General features: G+C 48.1%; 1 protein-coding gene across 1 annotated transcript; it reads left to right on the plus strand.

Moving 5' to 3' along the window:
• Window positions 1–9,757: 9,757 nt before the first annotated feature.
• LOC119456480 (lysM and putative peptidoglycan-binding domain-containing protein 1) lies at window positions 9,758–24,479 on the plus strand. The gene is made up of 3 exons (XM_037718292.2): window positions 9,758–9,952; window positions 12,267–12,529; window positions 22,018–24,479. Exons 1-3 carry the CDS (start codon window positions 9,785–9,787, stop codon window positions 22,157–22,159), a joined length of 573 nt encoding a protein of 190 aa, XP_037574220.1. The 5' UTR covers window positions 9,758–9,784; the 3' UTR covers window positions 22,160–24,479.
• Window positions 24,480–25,453: the final 974 nt, after the last annotated feature.

Raw genomic sequence — 25,453 nt, forward strand, 5'->3', positions numbered from 1 at the left:
ACTACGCAAGATTGACACAGACAAGTTACGTTACATGTTTCTCTACAGCACTAACTAAACCTTATTTTCACATCGCAGTTATTTTTACACCAGCTTAATCCTGTCAGCACACAGTCTTGTGGGCAAAAAAAAGCAAAATTGCGCGTAGATATCGTCAAATAATTGCAACGAACGCGAAGAGCACGCGCAACGCAAGGGAAACTAACCGCCGTGCGCGAGTGGCTGGCTACGGTAAAGGAGGCGTGACGTGTAAACCAAAATACAACAGCGAAAAAGAAAAACTTCCGCACACAGGGGGTCGCAAACCTTATATACCAAGCATCGAAGTGCAAAAAAAAAAAAATAGTGCGTATTTCAAACATACACACGGCATATTAAATGTAAATTGAATTAGGCAACTTGGAGCATGTTCCCGGCGCCATACATTTACGTCTTGGACCTTCGACGAGTTGACGGCTCTTGGTTATAAAGATGTGCAGATGCGATACCGCTAAAAAAATCCTCATCAAGGCAAAGCACTTGGAAGTGCGCCGCGAGTAACACTATTTATGAACGCAAGCGTAGCTGAGTCTCAGCTCGTGTGACTCAATACGGCGGCGCCAGCGGGGTTGTCTCCACCCTGGACGGCGGCGCTGGGCATCGAGGCACCCTACTTCTATCCGCCTCACAGCGCCCCCTTAAATCTTTCACACAGCCTGCACGCGAAGCTAGTCTCCTCAGCGTCGGCTAAACTTGCGAAGTGCGTCTCGTCCAAATAACACCAAACTTTGCACTCCTCGCACTGCACCAGCTCGCCATCACCCCTGACTTTCCTAGCCTGCCGCGCCATCACCCGCCCGACCACCTAACGAGAAAGCCCGCCAAAATACCTGAACAAAGCCCCACGGTAAGCCCTACGGTAATCTCGCTATCCGGCTACCTCCGCTAGCTTCCCTTAACATGGTTTAAAACTGCCGCCTTACACTGCTTTCACCATGCAACACGTGCGCCACAACCCGCTTCCAAAAAATACAACTATTCGTTGCCTACCAACATCCAACCAAAATAACCAAGAAACTAAAAAAGCATGAAAAATGATATATATATATATATATATATATATATATATATATATATATATTGACACGTCAATTCAGTACATTTCCGTGTGTTGTGCAGTTGTAGTTTGCTTGCGCTTTATTTTGCGCGCCGTGAAGGATTCGGGCGAGAGAGACAAAGACGACGAAGAAGACGTTCTGCTCGATCGGAGCTGTTCTGTTGTGTGACCGGTTGTTGCTTGTGTTGTTATTACCGTGACAAATTGGTGGAGGTGCTGGGTATCAACGAGGGCGGTGACCTGGTAATTGTCGACGGTTACTGTAATATCGGCGGAAACTACTGCGTCGTTATCAGAACATGGCGTGGCGGATAAATCGTCGTCGTGAACTTTTTGTGTCGGAGGGTGTTTGTCAGGACGATCAGCAGCGGCCCCACCCCCGGAGGTCGCTGTCCTCAGTTTTCCTGGCGTGGGCGTGGACTTGGGGACCTGTTGCGAACATCAGAAAACGTAGAGTAACGGCTAGGCGAGATGATGCGCCGAGGAGATGGGGAACGTGATTGGCGTCTTTGTGCGGGAGAACATGGCTGTTGAGAGGCCAGGAACTGCTCAATCTCGCGTGGGCGCTCACCATTACTTGGTCGACGCGCGTTAGGGTGAAATCCCTGAAGGCCCATCCTCCGATAAGGGCACTGACGATACAGATGGTCCGCTTCGCCGACGGCGGCGGCGTTTCACCCGCGTTCGCACCGAACGCGCGAGGCTTTGGTGACGTGTTTATGAAGAACGTGCCAACCTTTGCCGTACACCCTATGGTGGTGTACCGTAGCGACCATAAGGCCATGGTCCCCGTGGTCACTAAATAAATAAAAAAGCCGGATCGTATGTATTTCTCATTCTTTAATAATTCAAATAACCGATTACACCATCACATCTTAATAGTCATAACTGGAAATACACAATTTCCACCATAGTACAGCTTCGCTGGTCTTCCATCTCCACCCCAGTGGAAGGGCTGACAGTTTTAGATGCTGTTGTGCCATAGCACCTGCCATCATCGCCACCCGTCCCTCTGGGTCCTGCCGACTAGTCGCCAACGGGACGTGGCGACACAATGCGACGCGGGTGCCTCAGCAACCGCCCCGTCTTGATCCGGTCAACGAGTCGCCAAGGGGACGTGACGACACAATACGGCGCGGGGGGACCTCGGCAACTGCCCCGTCTGTGTCCTGCCGACGTGCAAGCAGCCCCGGCCATCATCGCCACCTCGGGGTCCTGTCGACGAGTCGCCAGGGGGACGCGACGACACAATGCGACGCGAGTGACGTCAGCAACCGTCCCCTCTTCCTCCTGTCGACGAGGAGCCGCCGCCAAGGGGATTTTAAGGAGGAACTGGCCCATTGTTAAGCGAGAGAGTCGCCACCGGCCGCCCCGTCGGTCTGGTGCGCTCTTACCAGCTCTGACTGCTTTGACCAGCTATCCCCAGCTAATGGCAGCTATTACCAGCTATTACCTGCTATTCCTGCTATATCTGTACATATTTGTACATATTGTATAAAGTTTTCGTCTCCTATTCGCCTGCTTCAAGACTCCGTCTCTCGTCCCCGACCCCGAGTCGCAATAGTGGATGGCAGCTATGGGATTGGCGAACCAGTATCTGAACAGCGGATGGCAAGCTGCGAGATACGAGGACCGAAGACGCCTGCTACACCGCTCGATGGCAGCTACCAGATCGACCGGCGTCAACCACTTTGGCTGGGTGAGTGCCCGATGTTTGCTTTTCATGTCGCCAGACCTCTCTAGCACAGACAGATGTTAGTAGAGTGTTTTGTTTGTTGGTAGGCTATGGATTGCGAATTTGCCTTCCTTAAACAGTCGATTTTAGTTTAAAGTAGGGTAAATTTAGTGGGCAAGCAACACGAGGAACGAGATCGCGATGGAGGAATTCCAAGTTCAGGACCTCATTCAAATTTGCGAGGAGTTGGGCATTTCCGCCGGCTCCGAAAAGGCAAGAAAAGCGATCACTCTCACGATGGATGGATGGATGGATGGATGGATGAGGCTGAACCCTTTAAATCGGGCGGTGGCATACTCCACCACAGGTCCGGAACAGCAGCGGCGCGGCGCAGCAGTTCCCAGAAAAAGGCCCTCGCCGGAGCTACAGTGTACTAGGTCACTCTAGTTTTGACAGCGGTTGTGATGCATCTTTTCTATTTTCCTCAACCTCACACAGTGAGACGTACGTCGCAGACACGGACAAGAAAGAACGAATTCCATCGGACGTTCGAGAGTCCCTCTGCATTGCACCCATCCCGCGCAACATGCATCCCATATACCACAAGAGTAGAAGGCAAGCTAGAGCCAACGCCATCAAACGAAGATTCAAGCAAGACCCAGACGCCCGCTACACCGACGCGGCCAAGTATCCGCATCGAAACGCATACGCTCTCAGCGTCGTAGACTCCCGAGAGACCGCGTATTGAGAAGGCTACTAGCTCAGTACGCCAGGGAAATGCTATGGTGCCATTGTTGCACACGCTTATCGACCAGCGGGAACACATTGTTGTGTCGCCGTCTAAAGAAGCCGCTTTGGAAATTGTGGCCGACGACGAAGGTCAGAAAGAAATTGTGCGCCCTTTTGATGGCAGCGATACGCTCAGGCTAGTCAAGGAGAGACCGCAGGGCAAGCCGGCTAGCTCAGATGGCGTCGGATGCAGTTATGTTCTGTTAGAAGTGCAGACATCTAGCGACGACCACGAGGCTAGCTTGGTTTTGCCGCCCGGAGCTATGTCGTTGCGACGAGAAGGCAGGGCACCTGCGAGTACAAGTGCCGAGACCGCGAGCTTTGCGAGCCGCGCCGAGGGCAAACGACGAAGGCGCAAGCCGAGAAAGTCGGACTCGGGCAGCGGTACGAGCCGGGTGAAGCGCGCCAACAGCCTAGCCGTTAGGAAAAAGCAGAGTAGGGTGAACCCGAAGCTCAGGCGGCTGCTGAAATCTAGAATAGGAGTGACGCGCGTCAGTAAAGAAAGGATTTCGCAGAAATTCAGACGCCGCAAATGCCGCCTGTTCTCAGTGTTGTCAAGGCATTGTAAGCAGAAGAGCATAGCGAAGCGTCGGGTATGCTCGAAAATCTGCTACAATAGCCGTTCACTTTCTCGCGGAAAGAAAGGCAAGTGCCTAGCGGGTAGAAAGGCGGTGTGCACGCGGGTCTGTAAAGGAGCCGCTCTCCGAGTATTTGGAGGCCGCGGGTCGAAATTGGCACATGTTTCAGGCAAATCAATTTTGTTCTGGTGTCGCGATTGGACGACGCTTAGGGCCGAGAATGGGCGACCTGCACGAGCGCGTCTAAAACATGTTTGCGAACACCAAGTGATTAGTAACACGGTACTTTGAAAGCGCATTCTGTTTTATGTCATTTTAGTATTAAATTTTCTGAGTGTTTTTTGCGATAAGTTTGAGTCGCGTGTTGAGCGTAGGAAAGGGTGGATAGGCCAAGAGCGCATTTTATAAGGCTTTGGTCCTTTCTTTTCGCGAGACACCAACATTTTTTAGTTTGTTAATCATTTTTACTGAGACCTGATTGCTGAACGCTCAAGTAGAGAAAGCGTCAGTGTTTTCACGTTTGTTGTTTTTACATATATCTAGGCTAGGAAAAGCCTAAATGCTTAATTTCGATTGTGACTTGTTTTTGTATTGTACGCGTTAGTTGTAAGTGTCAGTGTATAATTTTGATTCACCTTTGCTTTCGTGTCATTAGTGTGAGTTTTAGTATCTTTTTTTGTTTGTTTTGTTAGGACCGCTTCTGTGCTGTAAGAATGTGGCGCTCGTTTTGCCGAGTGCATTTAGACAACACTAAGCGGCGGGCTCTTTCGGTTGGCATTTACAGTCAGATGTCATTCCGCGCTTTTGTGAAGTGGCGCCCAAGCGCAAACATTAGCGGCGTTCAGCCTTTGCGTCACGGCTTTCGGGGGCAAAATTAAGTCATCTTCGGCAACCTTGATCTTTGCCAACCCGCCCGCATTACAGTTGAGAATCACTTGCGACGCAATTCTGATTTGATTAAGACTCGCGCATTGACAATAAAAAAAAAAAGGAGGTCCGTATCTCGAATTTCTCTCTCAGATACGTGTCTCGTGTTGTTCGGGATTTTTTGTTGTTGTTGTTTTATTGTTGTTGTTGTTGTTGTTGTTGTTGTTTTGTTTTGTTTAGCGTAGCCAGATCTCGAAAATGCTTTGTTCGATGATTTTGGTCTGGCGGTTTGGAGAGCATTCGGAGGGTGCTTGCTTTGGCCGGAGTGGTTTGGCGTTGTTGATTCTTGGTCGTTCCAGTGGACATTATCAGGACCGAGCAGCAGAAAAGACCACCGGCGGGAAAAGCGGCAGAGCCGATACCTCCAGACCATCCTAGACGTCGCCCAACCGGCGCATCCAATCTTCCGAGCTGCGTCGGACAGCTCGACCTCTGGATGCATTGTCTGGCGGCGGGGGTGCTGTTGTGCCATAGCACCTGCCATCATCGCCACCCGTCCCTCTGGGTCCTGCCGACTAGTCGCCAACGGGACGTGGCGACACAATGCGACGCGGGTGCCTCAGCAACCGCCCCGTCTTGATCCGGTCAACGAGTCGCCAAGGGGACGTGACGACACAATACGGCGCGGGGGGACCTCGGCAACTGCCCCGTCTGTGTCCTGCCGACGTGCAAGCAGCCCCGGCCATCATCGCCACCTCGGGGTCCTGTCGACGAGTCGCCAGGGGGACGCGACGACACAATGCGACGCGAGTGACGTCAGCAACCGTCCCCTCTTCCTCCTGTCGACGAGGAGCCGCCGCCAAGGGGATTTAAGGAGGAACTGGCCCATTGTTAAGCGAGAGAGTCGCCACCGGCCGCCCCGTCGGTCTGGTGCGCTCTTACCAGCTCTGACTGCTTTGACCAGCTATCCCCAGCTAATGGCAGCTATTACCAGCTATTACCTGCTATTCCTGCTATATCTGTACATATTTGTACATATTGTATAAAGTTTTCGTCTCCTATTCGCCTGCTTCAAGACTCCGTCTCTCGTCCCCGACCCCGAGTCGCAATAATGCGAAGCAGCTTATGGCAGGGGCTTTGTCCGTCCCTCCTTCCGTCCCGCGGCGTCCCACACCCCCACAGCGCATGTGCGTCCCCTATCCCTCTCTATCCTCTCCTACGCTCCCCCCTTTCTCTCCTCTAGGAATCCTCTACTCTACGGAGCGGCGTCCGCGTCCCACACCCCACAGCGCATGCGCGACCCCTCCCCCTACGCCCCCCCCCTTTCTCTCCTCTAGGGATCCTCTACTCTGCGGAGCGGCGCGCACGACAGGTGGTGCGACAGCTGCATACTCTGCTGGGGGCGTCACGGTAGTTCCGCGGTATGAAAATGACGGAGCGCGCGCGCCTCATTCTCTCTCCTGTGCAGCGCAGCGATGAGCGCTCGGAAGCGGGAGCGGCGACGTGGCGATCCCGAACTTCGGGCTCTCGAAGCCGAAAGGAAACGTGAACGGCGGCAAGTGGACCCTGAACTCCGGGCTCGGGAAGCCCAATCGAAGCGTCAACGTCGAGCGCTGGATCCCGAGGCGGCGCGGCAACGCGAAGCCGAATCGAAACGTCATCGTCGAGCGGTGGATCCCGAGGAATTACACCATCTCCCGCTCAAGCTAACCACCTCCCCGCTGCTAACGCATCCACACATGGTTCCCTTTAGCGGGAGATGGAGTAATTTTTTTCTTTTTCTTTCCCTTGTCTCTGATTTCCATTATGTTCATAAACTTGAGAACAGCTTGTTCTTAGGCTATAGTTTGTACACGCTGTCAAGAATTAAAACAGGGCAAGAAACCGGACAAGACCTACAGAATGCTAATAGGGAAGCTAATCCCTGTAACAGCCCGAAAAGGGCTCACAGTATGGACAGATAAATAAATAAGTAAACCGCCACAACCAACAGGTGGGAGGGCAGGCAGGCCTCGAAGTTCACGCAGAAACAGAATTATAGGAATGCTAAGGGCCGCCGTGCCGTTCAACAATCCGGTGAATGTCGAAGAGTGCGACAGTGACTAACGGAAAATGATGGGGTGATGCGCTCGAGAAGGGGGGAGGAGGGGCGCGCATAAAAGGCGTAAAGAACGAAATTGGCGGATAATTATGGACATAGAGAGAGTGGCTCGTCACTGCCCGATCGCTCAACACTAGACGGCCGTGGCCAGTCGCTTAGCTGAGGCTCACATACGCCGTTGTAAAACGCACGTGCTGCTTGCTGCGGAGAGCCCATCCTAACTAATCGTCTCGGCAATTTTCAGAATAGACGGGTGTCAGGAGACACGACACTTTCAACTCTCTCGGAGCTACTAGCCCTCATTTTACTGTGAACTACGATGACGTAATTTTCACAAAGGCTTCTAAACAGGAAGCAGCCCTGCTTCGACTGCCTGCCTCATCAATTCCCGAGTGGGATCAAATAACAATATGCGCAGCGTGATGACTACAATACCATGATGATGATGATGATAAGTGGTTCTTGAGGGAAAGGGAAAGGTTGGCGCTATCTTCTGCAGCCCTTGAGGGAGCACGGCTCAGCGCCAAATACTGATTCCAAGTTACTTCCTATCTTTTATTCTCATTACCTTCTTTCCCCAGCACAGGGTAGCCAACCGGTTTGTGAACTGGCCATAGCCTCCCTGTCTATTACGTCTAGTCCTCCTTCCTTCCTCCCAACATCTCTTCAAACACGTCGGACAGCAGGTCACCTAAAGTGAGCGAAACTTGCATCATATGACACTATCGAAGTTCAAGCGCAAAGCTTCGTTCCTGTATTTTTAAATCTAGAATAATATAGCATACCCACAACGCCGAAAGCGCGATTGATAGGCGACTTGCAAAATAGTGCCCGCCCTCTTCCGTGCGTAGCCGTGAATGTACCACTCATTAGAAGATCTGACTGGAAAACAACGGTTATCTCCACTCTTACCTGGGATGGTACAAGTCTGGACTGCAAAAGGCAAACAAGAAGACAAACGATAATGCGCTTTCTTGTTTTATTGCGATAGCAATCATATGGACACTCAAAAGCAGATTTCTGCCGTCGGCGTCGCCGTCGCCGTGAGGTTCCGTATGACGTCAATGGAGATGAAATCGTCGCCGCGCGCCGAACGCTGTATGTGCGAGTGAAAGGGCGCGAGGGACGCGCGCTTTCACGGGGAGTGAACGCACGGCGGAGAACAAACGCGCGTTCTGCTCTGTGCTCCCTTAAGGGCTGCAGAAGTAGGCGTCTCTTTCCTCCTCTACAATCACCATATATGTAGAGCAAACGTGCCTTCTTCCGACGCACGAAAGGCCGTGGGGGGAGGGGGAGGGAAGGGAGGCGACGTTTAGCTGCGGCACCAAGTGCCTATTTATATCAGAGGCCCGGCAACAGTCACCAACGCCGCACGCATTTTGAGCGAACGCGGGCAAAACGCCGATGGCGTCGACAACAGTTCTGCGTGTTGCCGGTGCTGCTGCATGTCCAAGTTTATACAGCTGATAAAGCTGCTATCATTACTCCGTATAGCTCTCTTCAAATTTGCTATCGCAATTGATGCTTCACCTTTCAGGTGAAACTGCGACAACTTTTTTTTGCTTGGCCCCGTTCTTAGCGCTGTTCGTTTTTCCAAGTCATGTACCAGCTATAGGTCATCAACATATAAATTATACAGGGTGTTTTTTTTTATTGGGATAGCAATTAAATGGACACTCAAAAGCAGATTTATGCCGTCGGCGTCGCCGTCGCCGTGAGGTTCCGTATGACGTCAATGGAGATGAAATCGTCGCCGCGCGCCGAACGCTGTATGTGCGAGTGAAAGGGCGCGAGGGGCGCGCGCTTTCACGGGGAGTGAACGCACGGCGGAGAACAAACGCGCGTTCTGCGCCGTGCTCCCTTAAGGGCTGCAGAAGTAGGCGTCTCTTTCCTCCTTTACAATCACCATATATGTAGAGCAAACGCGCCTTCTTCCGACGCGCGAGAGGCCGCGGGGGGGGGGGGGGGGGGGGGGAGGGAAGGGAGGCGACGTTTAACTGCAGCACCAAGTGCCTATTTGTATAAGAGGCTCCGGCAACAGTCACCAACGCCGCACGCATTTTGAGCGAACGCGGGCAAAACGCCGACGGCGTCGACAGCAGTTCTGCGTGTTGCCGGTGCTGCTGCATGTCCAAGTTTATACAGCTGATAAAGCTAATATCATTACTCTGTATAGCTCTCTACAAATTGGCTATCGCAATTGATGCTTCGCCTTTTAGGTGAAACTACAACTTTTTTTTTTTTTTAGCTGCACCAAATTTTTGAACTTAGAAAATATATATCTTGGTCACGTTATGTTTAGCATTCGAGTGTACGGACTGACGGCCTCTAGATACATAGCAATTTCCGCACTTACGTGCGTAATTAGCGAAGTTACGGTAATTAACTTTATAATTATCAACATTAGGTGGCTACAGCAAATGAGTACTTTGGGGCCCGTCCTCGACACTACCTATCTCAACGAACAAATTTTGAATAGTGGAGCCCATGTGGGAGCTATGCGAACAATTAGTTCCCTTTGGCAGGCTCCTTGAAACCGAAACTCGCAGCAAAAAAGAGCGTCTGTGTCGTCGATAGCTTTAAAGTATAAGTTTTGCAGCGCCCTCTGTGAGTTATCTAGTAATACCAGGCCGTTAACTCTATTTGCCAGGCCTGTCTCGCTAGGTGACAGCGGGGTGATGTCCGCCTCTGGTGGGAATGAGACAGCTTTGCTCGGAAGTTTCGCCAGGAAGCAGGTGAAGTACGGCAGCACCTGCAAGTATGTCTCGCGCAGCGGAAAGACAATTAAGCACGTCGTACAGCCGGGCGACACGCTACAGGGCATTGCGCTGCGCTACGGAGTCACGGTGAGCAGACAGTGCATCGCTCAGTCTCGCTAGAGTGCAGGCGGTCGTCGACCCACAGTGCCTCTCCAGAAACGAAACTGCCGCTTTTGTGTCAGATTTCACGATTTTAGATTCCACATAACTTTGTAGGTGGTCGGTCAGTACCGTGAAACATGAGTGGCGAGCTGTGTTTGAATGAAGCTCGCGGCCAACACGCAGTATGTGCCGTTGTGCAGTGTTGCAATTAAAGCTTGGACATGCGCTGGTCGACGGGGAAAAATGCGATAAATTGAAGCAGGAACTAGCATTATGCCTCTGAGAGGAGCACAGGATCGAGGCCGAGTGATATGTAGGTCGAGGAGGAGATGCTGCGTCTAAGGTGGGTTTGCGCATTTGGGACTGGCATAGTTATCGAGGAAACAGCTCGTAGGAGCAAGCTAAAAATGTGTCGGCTCTCTCGTTCCAGCTGCGCGGATAGTCGAAGGTGTGGCTCGCTAGAATGAGGCGAAGCTTGTATCTGGGTGCAATACAAGTCCTCTGTACTATTTGGGCCCTATGAGCGGTTCGAGAAGTTGCGACAGTTTCGTTTGTCTCTCATGCGACCAGGGCGTGAGCTGTGTACCGCCAATCCTCGCAATTTTTACTTTTAATAGAACGAAAAACAGAAAAGCGGGAACAGGGAGCAGACACTTGCGTATAACCTACGCTTGTACCTTTGACGCTGTTCATAAGGTCCTTTTCCCTGATAATGTGCACCACGAATTTCCGTTGCTCTATCTCCCGTCATACATCTTGAGGAAGAGATTTGACAAAAGGCGGCAAGTTACTTTCATCGGGAGGTTCTTTTTACTCGAAAGCACAACATCTGCCACAATAATATATGTTGCACCTGTCCCCCCCCCCTCTCATCTGTTAGGAGATAAGCAGTAAGTATGCTGGTCGGCTATTAACACGACCTCTCTCCTCTGGACAGGCACTCAAATCATGCTCATTGCAACATAAAGCCTCAGGTACTCAATTGGAAGGTGGTGGCTGTATAGCACGTTATGGCTGTATAGCCAAAGTGTTATACACAGTACTGCGCTCACCATTGGTGCTGTTGAAAAATCAGCGGATATTATTTTTGCTAGACAAGATCACCCATTTGCAGTTTTGCTGAGATGGTAGCGCAAGTGAAGATGTATGCTCGTAATTTTGTTGCTGTGCCAAGCTGCAGCAACTGATAGGTCGCATGTGGTGTAATAAACGGCCTTCGCGAGAGTGCTGTTTACAGATGTCCTAGTGTAGCTCAGATAAGGACTGCAGATGAAGAGGTGGGGTTTCATCCGTCTTGCCATATCGTGTGGACTCGGGTACACTTTACTTCAGCAGATATTAGTTTCAGTATTGTTGTATCATCACTTACGTGTTCTTGGTAGACATGGAACCCTTGAGGGCGTTGCAAGCCTGGATTTCTTCCCATTTGCCTGCAAGCCAGTTTAAGTGTTTTTGGTGTCAACAAATAGAGGTTGAATATTCATCAGTTTCTTGAGTGTGCATGGCTGAATTAGGCATACACGATAAGTTCATGATGCTTGTAGGTGACTTCGGTTACTTGAGAATTGACACATCTTCATGCGTCAGTTTTCATCTGGTTATCTGTGCTTTTCAAACTGGAAGATCAGCACATAAAAAAAACAAAGCATGCAAACTGTGTTCCTTAAATGTATTTATACTAGCTGCTTTGATGTGCTTTAATTGCTTTGTGACCCCAGCAAAACAAAACCACAAAAGAGAAACATTCTTTGCTTGCACAGAAGCAGCATAACAGCATCTCTGTTGTTCCGGCATGTGAGTTAGCTTTATTTCTTCTTTTTTTTTTTCAGCGTTAAAGTTGCTATGTATTAGCAGAATTCTTCCTACTTTTTCGCACTTCTCCTTATTTTCCCTTTCTTTCTGCTTTTGTTGTGCTAGTTTTTATCTTCAGCTGAAGTTCAGCTGCTCACTGACCAAAAAGAATTTTAATTTCAGTAGTTGAACATGGTTGAAAGAATTCCACATTCTTGCGAAATTCTTATTATGGTTACAGGTATAAAGAACAGTGTTTGTCAACTCTATATGCTAAACAGCTTGCCCCCTAACATCTCGTTACGCTGCCTCTCGTTACGCTTCCTTACAGCTTGGTTTTCTTAGTGCAACTTTATCTTGTTGCTCATTCACTCTGGTAACAGTGCGAATTCGTTCTCATTGTCTTTCCATATTGATGCAAGTTTATGTAAGTGATGATTTGCCTCAGAATATTAGCAGTGATGCCATAGTCAAAGTTAGTGATTACGAGAATGGATTACTTTTACAGACGGAAGAGCTGAAGCGTGCGAACCGCCTCTGGACAAGTGACAGCTTATTTTTGCGGACATGGCTGGCAGTGCCTGTGGTAGAGGCGGGACCAGCAGTAGGTGGTGCCTCAGCCTCTGCAGGCAGAGACACCAATGGTGGGGACAGGGCAGGCTCTGAGGACACACCTTTACAGTCTGACGAGAGCATCGCAGATTTCCTGGGCCGCATTGACAATTCCATTGCCAAGTCGCGCAGCCAGCTGCGCCAACTTTCTCATACGAGGTGAGACAGCTACCCGCTGCGGTAGCCCAGTGGCTGTGCCGTTTTGCTGCTTGAGGTTCGATCCCGGCCTTGATGGCTCCATTTCACTGGGGGCAAAATGTAAAAACACCCATGTACTGTGCATTGGGTGCATGTTAAAGAACCCCAGGTGGTGAAAACTTACCTGTCTGTTTTACACAAAAATCTAGTTACACTAGCCCAACAGTGTGTTCCTAAATACATTTCTAGAACATAGGGCCCTTCCTTTTGCGTTTTATCGGATAAGCTATACAGTGGTTTGGGTGAGTTGATAATGCATGATTTGATGTGGGTAGTGCACTGAAAACAATTACGGAATGAGAGACATGTCCCTTTGTCCCTAGCACATTTGAGATGTGCATCAGCCTGTCCTTTTCAAGCCACACTCAGCAGCAGTCTAACATATTTCGTCACGGTAGAGGCGTACCACAAGGAGCCATTGTTTTGCCAGTTCTATTTGGCATAATGATGCGAGGCTTGGCAGTGGAACTTCTGCTCGAAAGTTTATCCTGGTGGCATCATGCTGTTGGTCGATCCAAAATACACCAGCCTCAATACTGTTCAAGTTCATGACACCATACAGCTCGTGCTCGACACCATTGATACCCGCTTACTACATATTGGCTTGCACCCATCATTTGAGTAAACATTTCTTCTTGTGGGCAGCCATGAACCAGAACAGGCCAGGATCTTCCTCTCAGCCTTGCTGGCCGACCTCTCGAGTGTTCCGTTAGGCAGTGGCAGGGGCTCCGGAATCAGGGGAGGGGGGGCGCAGTGGGGGCATGCCCCCCACACTCGCAGCTATCCCGCACTCCCCCCCCCCTTCACCCCTCCCACCACCCGTGAGGTTAGGGACTCCTTTAACTGGTTAAAGGGTGCTCCCTTCCTTCAACAAAGGAAACAAAATTTTCTGGAAGCTTGTGATTTCTGAGACTCTATTTGTCAGTGCTTTTTCTGCATCGAGAGCGCAGCCTGTTTTCATTTGGTTCAACGTATCTTTCATCCTGAAGAGTTTCTCGAGGAGGGGAAGGCTGGCGCTCTATTCTGCAGCCCTTGCAGGAGCATGTCTCAGTGCCACGACTTTAGGATGCCTCTCGTTCTCTCCCTTTTTCCTTGCCCCTATCCAAGCCCATGAAAAGCAAGAAGATAACAAAGGTTGGTGTAAGCCTGTTCCTAGAAAAGCACGATTTAAATCATTAACCTATCACTCGTGAAGCTTGAAATGTGCGTTTTCTTCTGGTTTGGCCCAAACCGCCTTGGTTCCCCCCTAAGACGATATTTTTTTTTTATATCCTCCTAGGTTCCGCCACACGGAATGACCGTAGTGAAAATAAAAGGGTAAGCGCGGCCCACAATCTTGTTGCTAAAGGGTTGCGATGGAGAAGCTCGTTACCAACTCGTCAGCAGTTATCATTTGAAGAATGTATGAAATTTCTTAGATATATCATACGTAAAGTAACCCACAATCCGCAGATTTTACAAACAGTGCTGGACACCAGAATTAACCGCACATTAAATAAATCGCGCTTTTTGTATTTTATTATTGTCTTCTTTCATAAAAAGCAGTTAAATATAGTAATTACACACACGCATATATATATATATTGTGGGGAAACAGCTCGGCCCCGCAGTCCACGCCAGCAGGCTCCAATCTCCGCTGGCCACGCCCAAGGGCGCCCAGCCGCAGCTCGTGCGTCCCTCGTCTTCTTCGTCCACAGTGCCACTAATAATGTCGGCGTTCCCACTCTGCCCCTCCCTCTGCGAATGCGTTGACGGCACTGGTCCACGATGGCTGGCAGCGACGGCATGACACACTGTGGGAATCCTCGGGTCCCATGACCGCCGCACGCGTAGCGAACGTCGCAGCAGTCTCCGCCGCTGCTCCCGTATTCCCGCACGTGGTTAGTCAACCACGTTCTTGCCGCGGCGTTTGCCATGCCCCCCCCCCCCCCCCGTATTCCCCAGTTGGTAAGTCGGAAGCCCTTCTTTACCTAGTGTATTATTTTTTTCGAGGGAACCCTCAGCGATGTCAACTATAGCTAGCTGGCCTGCTCGAAGTGTTAGTTGCAGTCGTAATAAATGCTGTCCGAGTGTACACGTGGTTGTCGTCTATTGTTTCCTCGAGCTTGTACCGGACCGCGGTTGATGCGCAGGCATGCGCCCAACCGCGGGGCTCGGTGTGTCGAGGCAGGGTGCCTTGGGCAATCCGCCCATATCCCAACAACTCCTACTGGCGGACGAACCTTGTAGACTGCTAATGTACCGAACGAGGATCAGCGGAGCTGGCATGTCTGAGTCACCAAGGTCTTCCAGAAACCTACAGGCCCTAAACCTGGCTGGCTTCCAGGACGGACTCCTCGCAAAGATTGGGCAGCCTCGGAGTTGAGGTCTTGCAGGAACCGAAAGGCCCTAAACCGTCCCCTGGCACACACTTGGTCTGGTTTTCCTCTCCGGCCTCATTCTGACGAGTGCACGCAGCAGGTTGTCGGAAGGAGCCGCCGCATGTTCTATGCCTTGCCACCACAGAGACCGCACCGCAGCACGCAGGCCACAGGAGGGGAAGATCGCAGATGATGCCGATCATCGCTCTAACGGTGCAGCTGCCGCTACCGTTGGCAGCTGGCCTCAAAGTCCCGAAATCTCACTGGAACACTAGATGCCGCTCACCATGTCCTCTCGAGCCGTCTGTGTAGAAACACGCACTGCAGCGCCGAGGGACCGAGCCGCTCTTGAGGTGGTGTCGGCGCCATCACGCTCTTGACGTCACCTGCGCCGGCGGTGCCCTTCTCAAACAGCGGCACTGGGAGCTGCAGCAGCGCGTAGGAGACTACGCTGGCCCCAGGTTCCACGCCAGGCTCGATGACGGAGATGGAGGAGAAACCGGCGGAAGCCCTCGTCATGGTCCATCCCGGAGCACAGCTGGGGCCCCACGTTACGGGCGCCAATGTGGGAAACAGCTCGGCCCCCCAGTCCACGCCAGCAGGCTCTAGTCTCTGCCGGCCACACCCAAGGGCGCCCAGCCGTAGCTCGCGCGTCCCTCGTCTTCATCCACAGTGCCCCTAATAATGTTGGCATTCTCACTGTGTATATATATATATATATATATATATATATATATATATATATAGAGAGAGAGAGAGAGAGAGAGAGAGAGAGAGAGAGAGAGAGAGGTGAACTACACGATGCGACATGAGCCCCCAGACACGTCGCCCCCACACAGCAGATATAGTTCCAGAGCCCCTGGGCAGTGGATACAGATCTTTGGTGTCTCGCAGAATGAGACTGGCAGACGTAAGGAATGGCTGTGCCAACTTGTGCAGTTGTTTAAATGGCGAATTTGAAGGCAGTGACACTTGAATTCACCCTAATTTTTTTAAGTTCTTGAAAATCACATCTAATTTGAGATTTTTATCAGCAATTTTGAACGGCAAATCCAGGCAATATCGAAACCGAGCGTCGCTGGAGTGCAGAAAAGGCGGCCCCGCTGTCATATCAGACCAAAACGCCCCTTGACGACAAGCGTGAGAAAGTTAGAAACTGAACGTCCTGGCCAGGCGCGGCAGCTACTGATAATGGCACGCTTTGCCTGGCAGGCATGTGCCGCTCTGTGTCGGGTCAGGATTTGCTGTGGCATGCTATCATTCAAACTTCGCCCCACACTTCTTTACGGGCCTTGCCGTCTGACCCGCAGCGGGACACGCTCAGTCTCAGTGTTGCCTGGATTTGGCCTTCAATTTAAATGAAGAATATCTGAAATTCAAAGAATACCTCAATATCTAAGAAATGGGTGTGCCATAATTTTTGATGCCTTACAAGTTTTTTATATAAACAACTGCCCTCAAGTTAATAATATAAAGATAATGAATTTTTGCTAATTAGTCTTTTCAGTGAAGTCAACTTAAGCAGCAGCAAAGTATTTCCGCCTCACCATAGAGCTCGTATGTAAAGACAGGTGTCTCACGGTCATTGCCATTTTATAAAAATCTGTATTGTCTAAAAAAAAAAAAGCACCCTGTATGCGTGACTTCATTGACAGCAGGGACACGCTGAAGCATGCTGTTGCCACACATACTGTGGTAGTGGCCACTCCTCCCTAAATATTATATACGGGGCACTAACTTCAGAGGCAAAATGCAAAAACGCCCGCGTGCTTGCGTTGTAGTGCACCTTAAAGAACCCCAGGTGGTCATAATTAATCCAGAGTCCTCCACCATGGCGTGCCTCATAATTGGAACTGGTTTTGGCACCTAAAATCCCAGAAAGAAGAAGAATGAACCCATTTCTCGGAGCACGGCTAATGAACAGGGCCATGTTTTTGTAGATTGATTGGTGAGGATTAATTTCGCAGAGCAACACAGAATTTGTGAGAGGTGCCATAGTTGAGAGCTCCATATTAACTTCTATCCTGGCCAATCAGTTCTGTAGAAACTCGCTAGGTGGAGGAATATTCATGAGAAGGAAAATTGTAATCCACACACAAGTAGCATGAAGCTGCATGAAACCCATACAGGTTTCTCAGAGAGAAAGTTACGCATTTGAAGAAAAATTTGTCCCTTCAAGTGGTGATAAAATTGTGCTACTGTCGGGAGGATGACAATTTTGTCTTTAAAAACTTTGGCCATGTGGGGCACTTTAGCTTGTACCAAAAGCATGCCATATGAGTGTTTTTATTGCTATACAGTAGAACCCCACTGATACGTTTTTCACGGGACCATATAAAAAAAAAAACGCGACAGCCAAGAAACAGGAAAATTTTAGAAATGAGAGTAGTGTTGAACTGCACACAATTTTATTTCAATTCTTACGTGTGAAAAAAAATTTGCCCGAAAGCCAAAGTATCGATTGCGATTGCAAATTAGTAGACAGCTATACAAAGTAAGGATAGTAGTTCTATTGTCCGTATAAACTTGTCAACATTCGCTTATTAACTATATTAACAAGCATGGTGTCAGCGTCACACTCGATGATCAGACATCACACTCGATGAGCGCGGACACGCACTGTCAAAATGCTGGCGTGAGGAAGTGCCGCTGCAACAGCGAGCGAAGTGACCTTCGTGCTGTTGTCTATCGCTTCAATGCAAACTGAGTGCCGAGAACACACAGTACGCACAAAGCTATGAGCCGCCGACGCACCTACACTGCCTAGACTCTGCCCCCAACACAGATCGCTTTCAAGATACGGTCCGCACACTGCCGCGCAGTACGCAGTTGATGCTAGAGTACAACGCCGCTCGCTATCCTTCCCCCCTCGCTCCCTCGCCGGTGCTTCCAGCGCAACGGAAGAAGGCGCGCTCTCTCCCTCCTTTTCTTCCTTACGCGCGCAAGATTTTGACGCGGTCATCGGCTCCCCTCGCACGCTTTCACTCGCGCATACAGAATACAGCGCGTGGCCACGGCATTATCGCCCTTGGACTTTATATGGAACATCTATGCACTAAAACCAATTTTATGGCCACAACACGTCATAGACACCATCTTGTGATAGCAAATACGGATCTCAAAGGCCACACATTTGCTGGCGGAAACCGAAAATATACGTCATAGATGTCGCCCGTGGCACTTTGGGCGGCCAATGCCATCGTCAAGTCACCAAGCCAAGCGACATGAAAAAGTCAAAATGGCCGCTCGGGCCAGCGCGGGGTGACAGTTCGCAACGTATGATGCGGGAACGGTCCCACAGTTGCGACGCAACAGCGGGGTTACCAAAAGCATGCCATATGAGTGTTTTTATTGCTATACAGTAGAACCCCGCTGATACGTTTTTCACGGGACCATATAAAAAAAAACGCGACAGGGAGCTGTGCCGGGACCGGCCGAAAACAATGAACAGCCAGGAAAACGCAGCACCCGGGAACGTAACAGCGGGGTTCTACTGTAGCAGTTATATGGACACTCCAGGTGCATTTCTGCTGTCGGCGTCGCTGTGATGTTCCATATAAAGTTCAATAGTGGTAACATCGTCGCCACGTGCCGTATATTGTATATGCGAGTGAAAGCGTGCGAGGGTGAGCCGATGATGGTGGCTCAATCTCACGCGCAAGGGAAGAATGTGGGGAGGAAGCACTCGGCACACTTTGTCTTGGACAAAGTGTGCCGAGTGCTGATAGCTTCAGTGCTGAAATCCTCGTGTGTGCTGTGTTCTCACCGCTTAGTTCGTGTTGAAGCGAGTGGCAGCACGATGGTGAATTTGCTCGCTGCTGCTGCCACGCTTTCTCAGTCCAGCGTTTTGACAGCGAATGTGCGCAGTCATCGAGTGAAATGTGTGCATGTTTCCTTGTGCGTGCCTTGTGCCATGCTTGTTAATTTAGTTAGTAAGCGAATGTTTACAAGTTTATATGGCCGATAAAACTACTATCCTTACTTCATATAGCTGTCTACTGATTTGCTATCACAATCAATGCTTCGCCTTTGGGGCAAAACTGCGGCGTTTTTGTGCTTAGCAGCAGATTGTGATAGTCGCTGAGCTGTTGTGGCATGTCCAGGCTGTGACCATGCTGAGTCATTCTGCTTCCTTGCCAGCAGGCAGTTGGTGCCGCACTGCTATCGGCCATCAGCACCATGTTTCTGCCGATATAATTGCTGAGGAAGAATGCAGTTGTGTCCGCATTGCCATGATTTGCGATTTGGCCACAGATATTGGCTACATTTCAGATGACTACGACACATTTGCAAACAAATGCATCCAGAAGGCAAAAAGGAAAGGTGGTGACATATTAGTATGCTGTATACTTTTATCTATGATTAATTAATGCAAGCATAAACAAATCATGGCACTGGCACACTGATTTCATGCAAAATGTGGCCTTTGCTTCTATGCATATATGTGGTTTGCTGTGGGTAACAATACACAGATGTATTGGTGCCTACATGGTGCTTCGACTCTGCAATGTGAGGTGAATTAAAAACTTGGAGGACGCTTTAGCTTCGCCGTTAAGAGTAGAACGCGATAGCGTTATCGGGACCCGTTCGCATCGCATCGTTCGCATACAGCAAGTAGACTTCATTCACTGCAATACTGAACGTGGGAAAGCCAGCTTACAACGACCAAGCTTACATGATCCCCTTAAAGTCGTCTTCACTTTTAAACTGAAATGCATTGCTGGAAAGACATTTTTCCAGGGGAAATATAAGTGGTGTTATATTAAAATGGGAAGGCCCTAGCACCTTTTTTTTATTTTATTAATTTGCTATTGCCCTGACGCGCGCAGGTCTGGTAGAAATGTTTGAGTTTCTTCGTAGCAGAATGAGGTTTTCTCATACATTCAAATTACAATCCGATTGCGAATCCGGCGCCGAATGGTAAAGTCATACTTTACCATTTTTCTGATGGATTTCACTGTGAGAAATTCAATTTTTGTTCACCAAAACCTTGCACCACGTGGAGGTCCTGCGCGGTCGATGTGGTTGGATGATTTTCTCCGCCACCCGCGATCGCACGCGGTTGCCGACGCCGGATTTTCTGCGACACCGGGCCCTAAACGCTAGTGCGTTAAAACTGTGCGATCAGTCATGGCCTGAAGGAATGCACACATTAACCTGTTTTTCTGACCACTGTAGCTAGTTTTTGAGCTAACGCTTTTGATCGCATGCGGGAACAGTCTATCTCATTCAAAGAAAGACTTCATTCAAAGAAAAGGCCATTTGCTGAGTACTTTGCATGCAGGCATCTCCTTGTCTGCCACCATTTCAACAATGCTATTTAGCTAAGTTAGTGTACTGAAGCGAAACCATGCCAGTGACACTGCCCGTCGTTCCGGTAGTGCCTTTTGTTATTAGTACCTTGCTTTTGATTGGCAACATTACTGTGGAATCAAGAGCCTGAGCAGTAAAAATGCTTGCAGCCCGAGTTTTTCAAGGAACATGTGTTTAAAGGGGTTTTGACACATTTTTTTTTCAAAACTGAGAAACACTCTGGAGGGAGTGTGATGGCTTTAAGCGAATTTATGCCTGAATAAATTTTTTAAAAGCACCTAATATGAATGCAAATATTATGAGCTCAGTTCTTATTTCCCCATTCCCCCATAACTTGTTGGTTATTCTCAGCTGGAACGGTGCCGATAGCAGTGCCCTGCCTACTGCTCCTTTCTTTTTCTTTCTGCAATGCACCTATGGTAACTTTTCGAGATTGGCATCTGACAGAGGTACGCGAGAGCTACAAAAGAGCAGTGACGGGATGGGCGTGATGCGTTAACAGCCCCCGCTTCCTTGTTCATAGAAGATCTGAAAAGGTGGGCATGCATGCGCAAGCTTTTGCTCATAAATAATTCATAACCACGAACTATTACTCACTGGCTGTCTTCTATGCATTGTCACACTGTCTGTAACATCATTGCCGACATAACATACAACAGAAAACGAGTGGGGTAGTCGTGAAAGCCATGGGAGAGAACAAGCAATCTATTGTGTGAGTTATAGGCTTTCTGCTGCATGAAGCAGGATAGTATTTGGTTCACTTGTTCTAGGCAGCATTGTCTACAGATTGCAAATATTTTCTTACAGTGTCCAAAAGTGTTTCGATACATATTTAAACAAGCATAAAACCTGCAAAATATGGAACCTAGATTCAAATTTCAAAAGCAGATAGAAGTATAGAATTGCCTATAGAAGTGATTCTGAAGATGCATCTGATGCACTGAAACTAAAGTTATCATAGGCCTAGTCAGTGCCTGAGGGAATAACTGATGGCTAAATGCTTTGGCCAGCAGCTGCTGCAAAGCATTATGACAGTTCAGTGAAGACAAGTGTCCCTTATCTACGAGTGTGCCTATAGGATGGTGTGGCACTATGGCTAATTTCAACTGTGCACACTAGCACCATCTTTGCTGTACATGGTGAAATGCGGTGGCAGTGTTATGCATGCAAAGAGAAGTGAAACACAATGATTGCATGAATGAATTCACAAAAGTAGTGATTGTGTTGGGGAGAGCTCATTTGTCCCCTGCTGTAATAACTGTATTCTTATAGGGGCATGTGAAGAATTGCTATCCACTTGATTGTAGCAGAATGCTAGAGAAGGAAGTGGAACAAATTCTGGGGTTTGAGTGGAGATTATTTTATCATTCGTAAACTTACTGTTTCAAGCTTTCTGCACATTGAATTGTTGGGTAAATTGGCCTGGCATCAGCCTTCTAGCGCTCTGGCTAACGTATTTGGAAAGGAAAATTCACTGGTCACATGGTGGTCTTGGTCTCAGTTTCTAGATTAGGGCAAAATTTTCATGCATTGTGAATTTAGCCTTTTGATCTAGTTCTCTCTCTTCATAGCATGCCAGATAAATGACAATTTTTGCTTGTCTGAAGGCTTAAAAGCTCTTAAAACCTGTTTGGTTATAATTCTGGTTGGGGCATTTTGATGTGTGTTAAAGGCTGCGAGTGGGTAAGTTAATATTTTAAGTCTTCCGTTGTGAAATTGCGCAGTTTTGGCCAATTGAATTCAGACATTAACAGCTTGTCTGTGCTGTGTTTGCAGGTTTGAAGATTGCAGCGTTGAGGAGCCCACAGCTGGTGTAGCAGCACGAGACTCAGCACCAGCACCTGTGGTGATGACCCGGCAGGTGAAGCACTCGCTCCAGAGGCACGAGCGGGACCATGAGGAGATCTTCCAGCTCTAGCAGTGCTCCCCCAATCAGCCAAGGACCCAAGCTCTGTGTGTGTGTGTGTGTGTGCTCCTGTGTGTGTGTGAACCCTCCGCCAAAATTGGCTGGTACTACCTGTGCTTGTTGAAAGGGCTGTCAAGTTATGATCCTTTTGTCATCGTTGACATGTTCTGGAAATGGCAGGTCCTTGCTTGCTGAACATTGTAATAAAGCCCTGCCATTTCCTCTGCCCATTCTATCGCAGCTGGAATAGACAAGCACGTTCCAATTTGTTTGCCTGTTGTGAAGTAAAGTAATAACATTGCCTCATCAGAAGTGGCATGTGGTGATGCTGGAACATCGCTGTCAGGAGGCAGGGGTCTGCTGAATGCCTGCATGAATTCAAAAAATGCTCCAGATTGGAACCTGACTGTCTTTCATGGTGTAGCTTTTGTCAAAAGAAACTGAGCCACTGTGTGCATGACTGCAGCTGACACTAGGATGTCTAGTCGGACTTCTGTCACATTCACACTACACAAAACTACCAAACAATAGCTGCTAGCCCTCGAAAGTTTGTAGTGTCAAGACTTGCATAATCACACAGTGATGCAGTCAAGACCCAGCAGTGATCTTGCTTCCAGGGGTGTGATTTCTTTTGACAGATGCTGTGCATTCTCTCGTAGATCATGAAAGGCCCATCTGTTTTCATGGCGCAAGGTACTATACTACCTTAAATATTTTGCTGTATTTTTCAAAGTTATGTTGTTCTAAACCGACTGTCGGTATAAACGAAACTTGTTATTTAGTATGACCCATCAAGTGCCATTGTCCTCGACTGTCGGTGCGTGGGTGTTTATTGTTTGCAAGACGTGGATGACTTCATGAGAATTGCATATCATTAGGACTCTGCATTGCCAAATTGGTAGCATAATTTCGCACTTCATCAGTCTCCTCTACTTGCAAAAGATGTTTGAAATGCTTTGCACCTTTTTCCTGTGATGTTTTGTCACTCTATGTTTTTCATGAGGCTATGCAGCACGTCTTGGAGTAGGGTGTATGTGAATTTTCAATGTTGGACAGATTTGCAAGCATACTTGACCGACCACCCCTTCAAACCTCATATTTCCTGGCATGCTGGATAAGGATGTGAATATTAAAGTATAGTTGCAGTTTCAGACGACAGGCAGGAAGAAAGAAGGAAATAGAAGTGTTGTGAAACATTCAGATGCAAATGTATAGGTACTATAGAAAAGTGTTCACCGACAGTGCGATTCTATGCCTTTCACTCTAACCTTTGTGTTAACTTGACTGCTTCAGCTGTTTTTCATTAGTTGCAGCAAGCTGCTGCCGAGTCGTGCAATAAGCTGCTAGGTTTTTATTGAATGCGAACTCTTATTCGGTGGATGCTTTAACGCAAAGTGAGCTGTCTGGATACATCACAGCACAGGATCACGTTCACTCGGCTATAAAGAATCAGTTCATTCGCTGAAGCATTGAGAAAACGGCCAGTGAACAATGGCATATTATCCTCAATTTACAAAACTGGTGAAGTAATTAGTTGCAAAAAAATTGGTGCAAGATGTTTTTTGACCTTACAGCATCTTTTCTGAAAGGTTAAACACTATGCCCTCGTAATAACACCATTGTGTGTTCAGACTATAATGAGTGGATGTTACATCCAGTTGCATACTATTTTAAGGCCCTTGCTTCTCTTGTATCCAGGTACATATTCTCATGTTTTGTTGCTTATTTGATGCGCTATTTTTACTTTAAAAAAATGCAGGCAGTGCAAGAAGTTGCTTTAGCTTGTGAGGCATATCCTGCTATATATGAAACATGAGTGCAGTGAAATCCTGGGCATTGTTGTTTCGGTGGGCGGAATTGACATCATTAGCCAGAATTTTTTATGAGTTGTGCTTGTGCTCTAAGGTTAACATTTTTATTTTATTAGTGGTGCAACTGCTCTGAGTACACGGAATATTAATTTTGTCTACTACATGCATTATGACGTACATAAATACTGTAATTTGGATTCTTGTTCATATAGACATTTGCTCCAAGACTACATTATTTTAAAGTTCAGATATAAGAAGGGCAACACTTTGGGAGAGCATTAAGCTGGTGCTCTAATATCTAATGACCACTCATCATGTTTGTGTTGGAGGTGAAAAGGATTCATCATTGCCACATTACTGACGCTGAAGTGTTACTCTGGTATGTGCTGCATCTGGTTTACAATATGCATGATGCATCTAGAAAGAAACAATTGATGTCTTGAAGTGTATAAAGGGTACTATACTGTTATCCTTGTGTGGAATAGCCTGCTATGAAGATACAGCAGTGTTGAATTGTGTTGTCTGTTTGACATGCTCTTTTTTGAATGCTCCTCGAGATGTCGGGCAGCTTTCATAGACCTTGGAGTCAAAGGCCCTGGGTGGCCTTAAAATCTCTGTCATGCATAAGGCAGGGCTGCAAGAATATACTTAATAAACCTGCAGCATTTTAAGCTGCTGAACATATGCTGACTGTGAAACTTGTTCTTATGCTGTGACCATAACTAGTGTGCTAAATATAGCTTGCCTCTTGTTACCTTGCAAAGGCCGAAGTTTGCAACAAGGACAAATGTCCTTCTGTGCAACGCCTGCTAATCCATATCCGCAAGTGCACTTGACACTTTGCACCGAGCACACTGTAGGTTAAAAAAGCTTTTATAAAAACTTCCTTGCTGAATGTGCATGTGATGGAGAATTATCTTAAGGTATGTGTGGTTAGTGCAGTCTTTGCAGAAAGTTACTTGATCTCACATGTCACATAATAAAGATCAGTTTAAAGTTCGACATTGCAAAAATTGAAATATTTGTGCATTCACCCATTTTGCTATCAAATAATTTTGCATAAGCAACTTGAGGAAAAAAAACATTACTGAAAGCTTCTTGCTCAACCATTTGTGAATGTTATTCAATTGAACTATCAGCCAAAAATTTTGAATGTCATATCTTTGATCAGACAAAAGCATTATGACCATTTTGAATTAATGTTGATTTCATTGCCTGTGTAGCGTTAAAGTGAGCAGTCTCGCTATATATTCCTGTAAATTGGCTCTCTAAAATTATTGGTTATGCAGTTGCATGGCATTGTAGTTCCATGTTGCAGTTGTGAGATGCAACATCAACAAGGTCATGCATTTTTTATTGTATTTCAGTGCTCCCAAGCAATTGCTAGTCAGTTGCAGTGAAGCCCTGAGCTGTGGCGTTGAAAGTATATGGGCTTTAGGTCAAAATGCAGCTAAATGGTTTCAACTGAGCTTCAGGAAGGGCATTTATTCTGCAA

The sequence above is a fragment of the Dermacentor silvarum genome, chromosome 6 (assembly GCF_013339745.2).
Source record: "Dermacentor silvarum isolate Dsil-2018 chromosome 6, BIME_Dsil_1.4, whole genome shotgun sequence".
Classification (NCBI taxonomy): Eukaryota; Metazoa; Arthropoda; class Arachnida; order Ixodida; family Ixodidae; genus Dermacentor; species Dermacentor silvarum.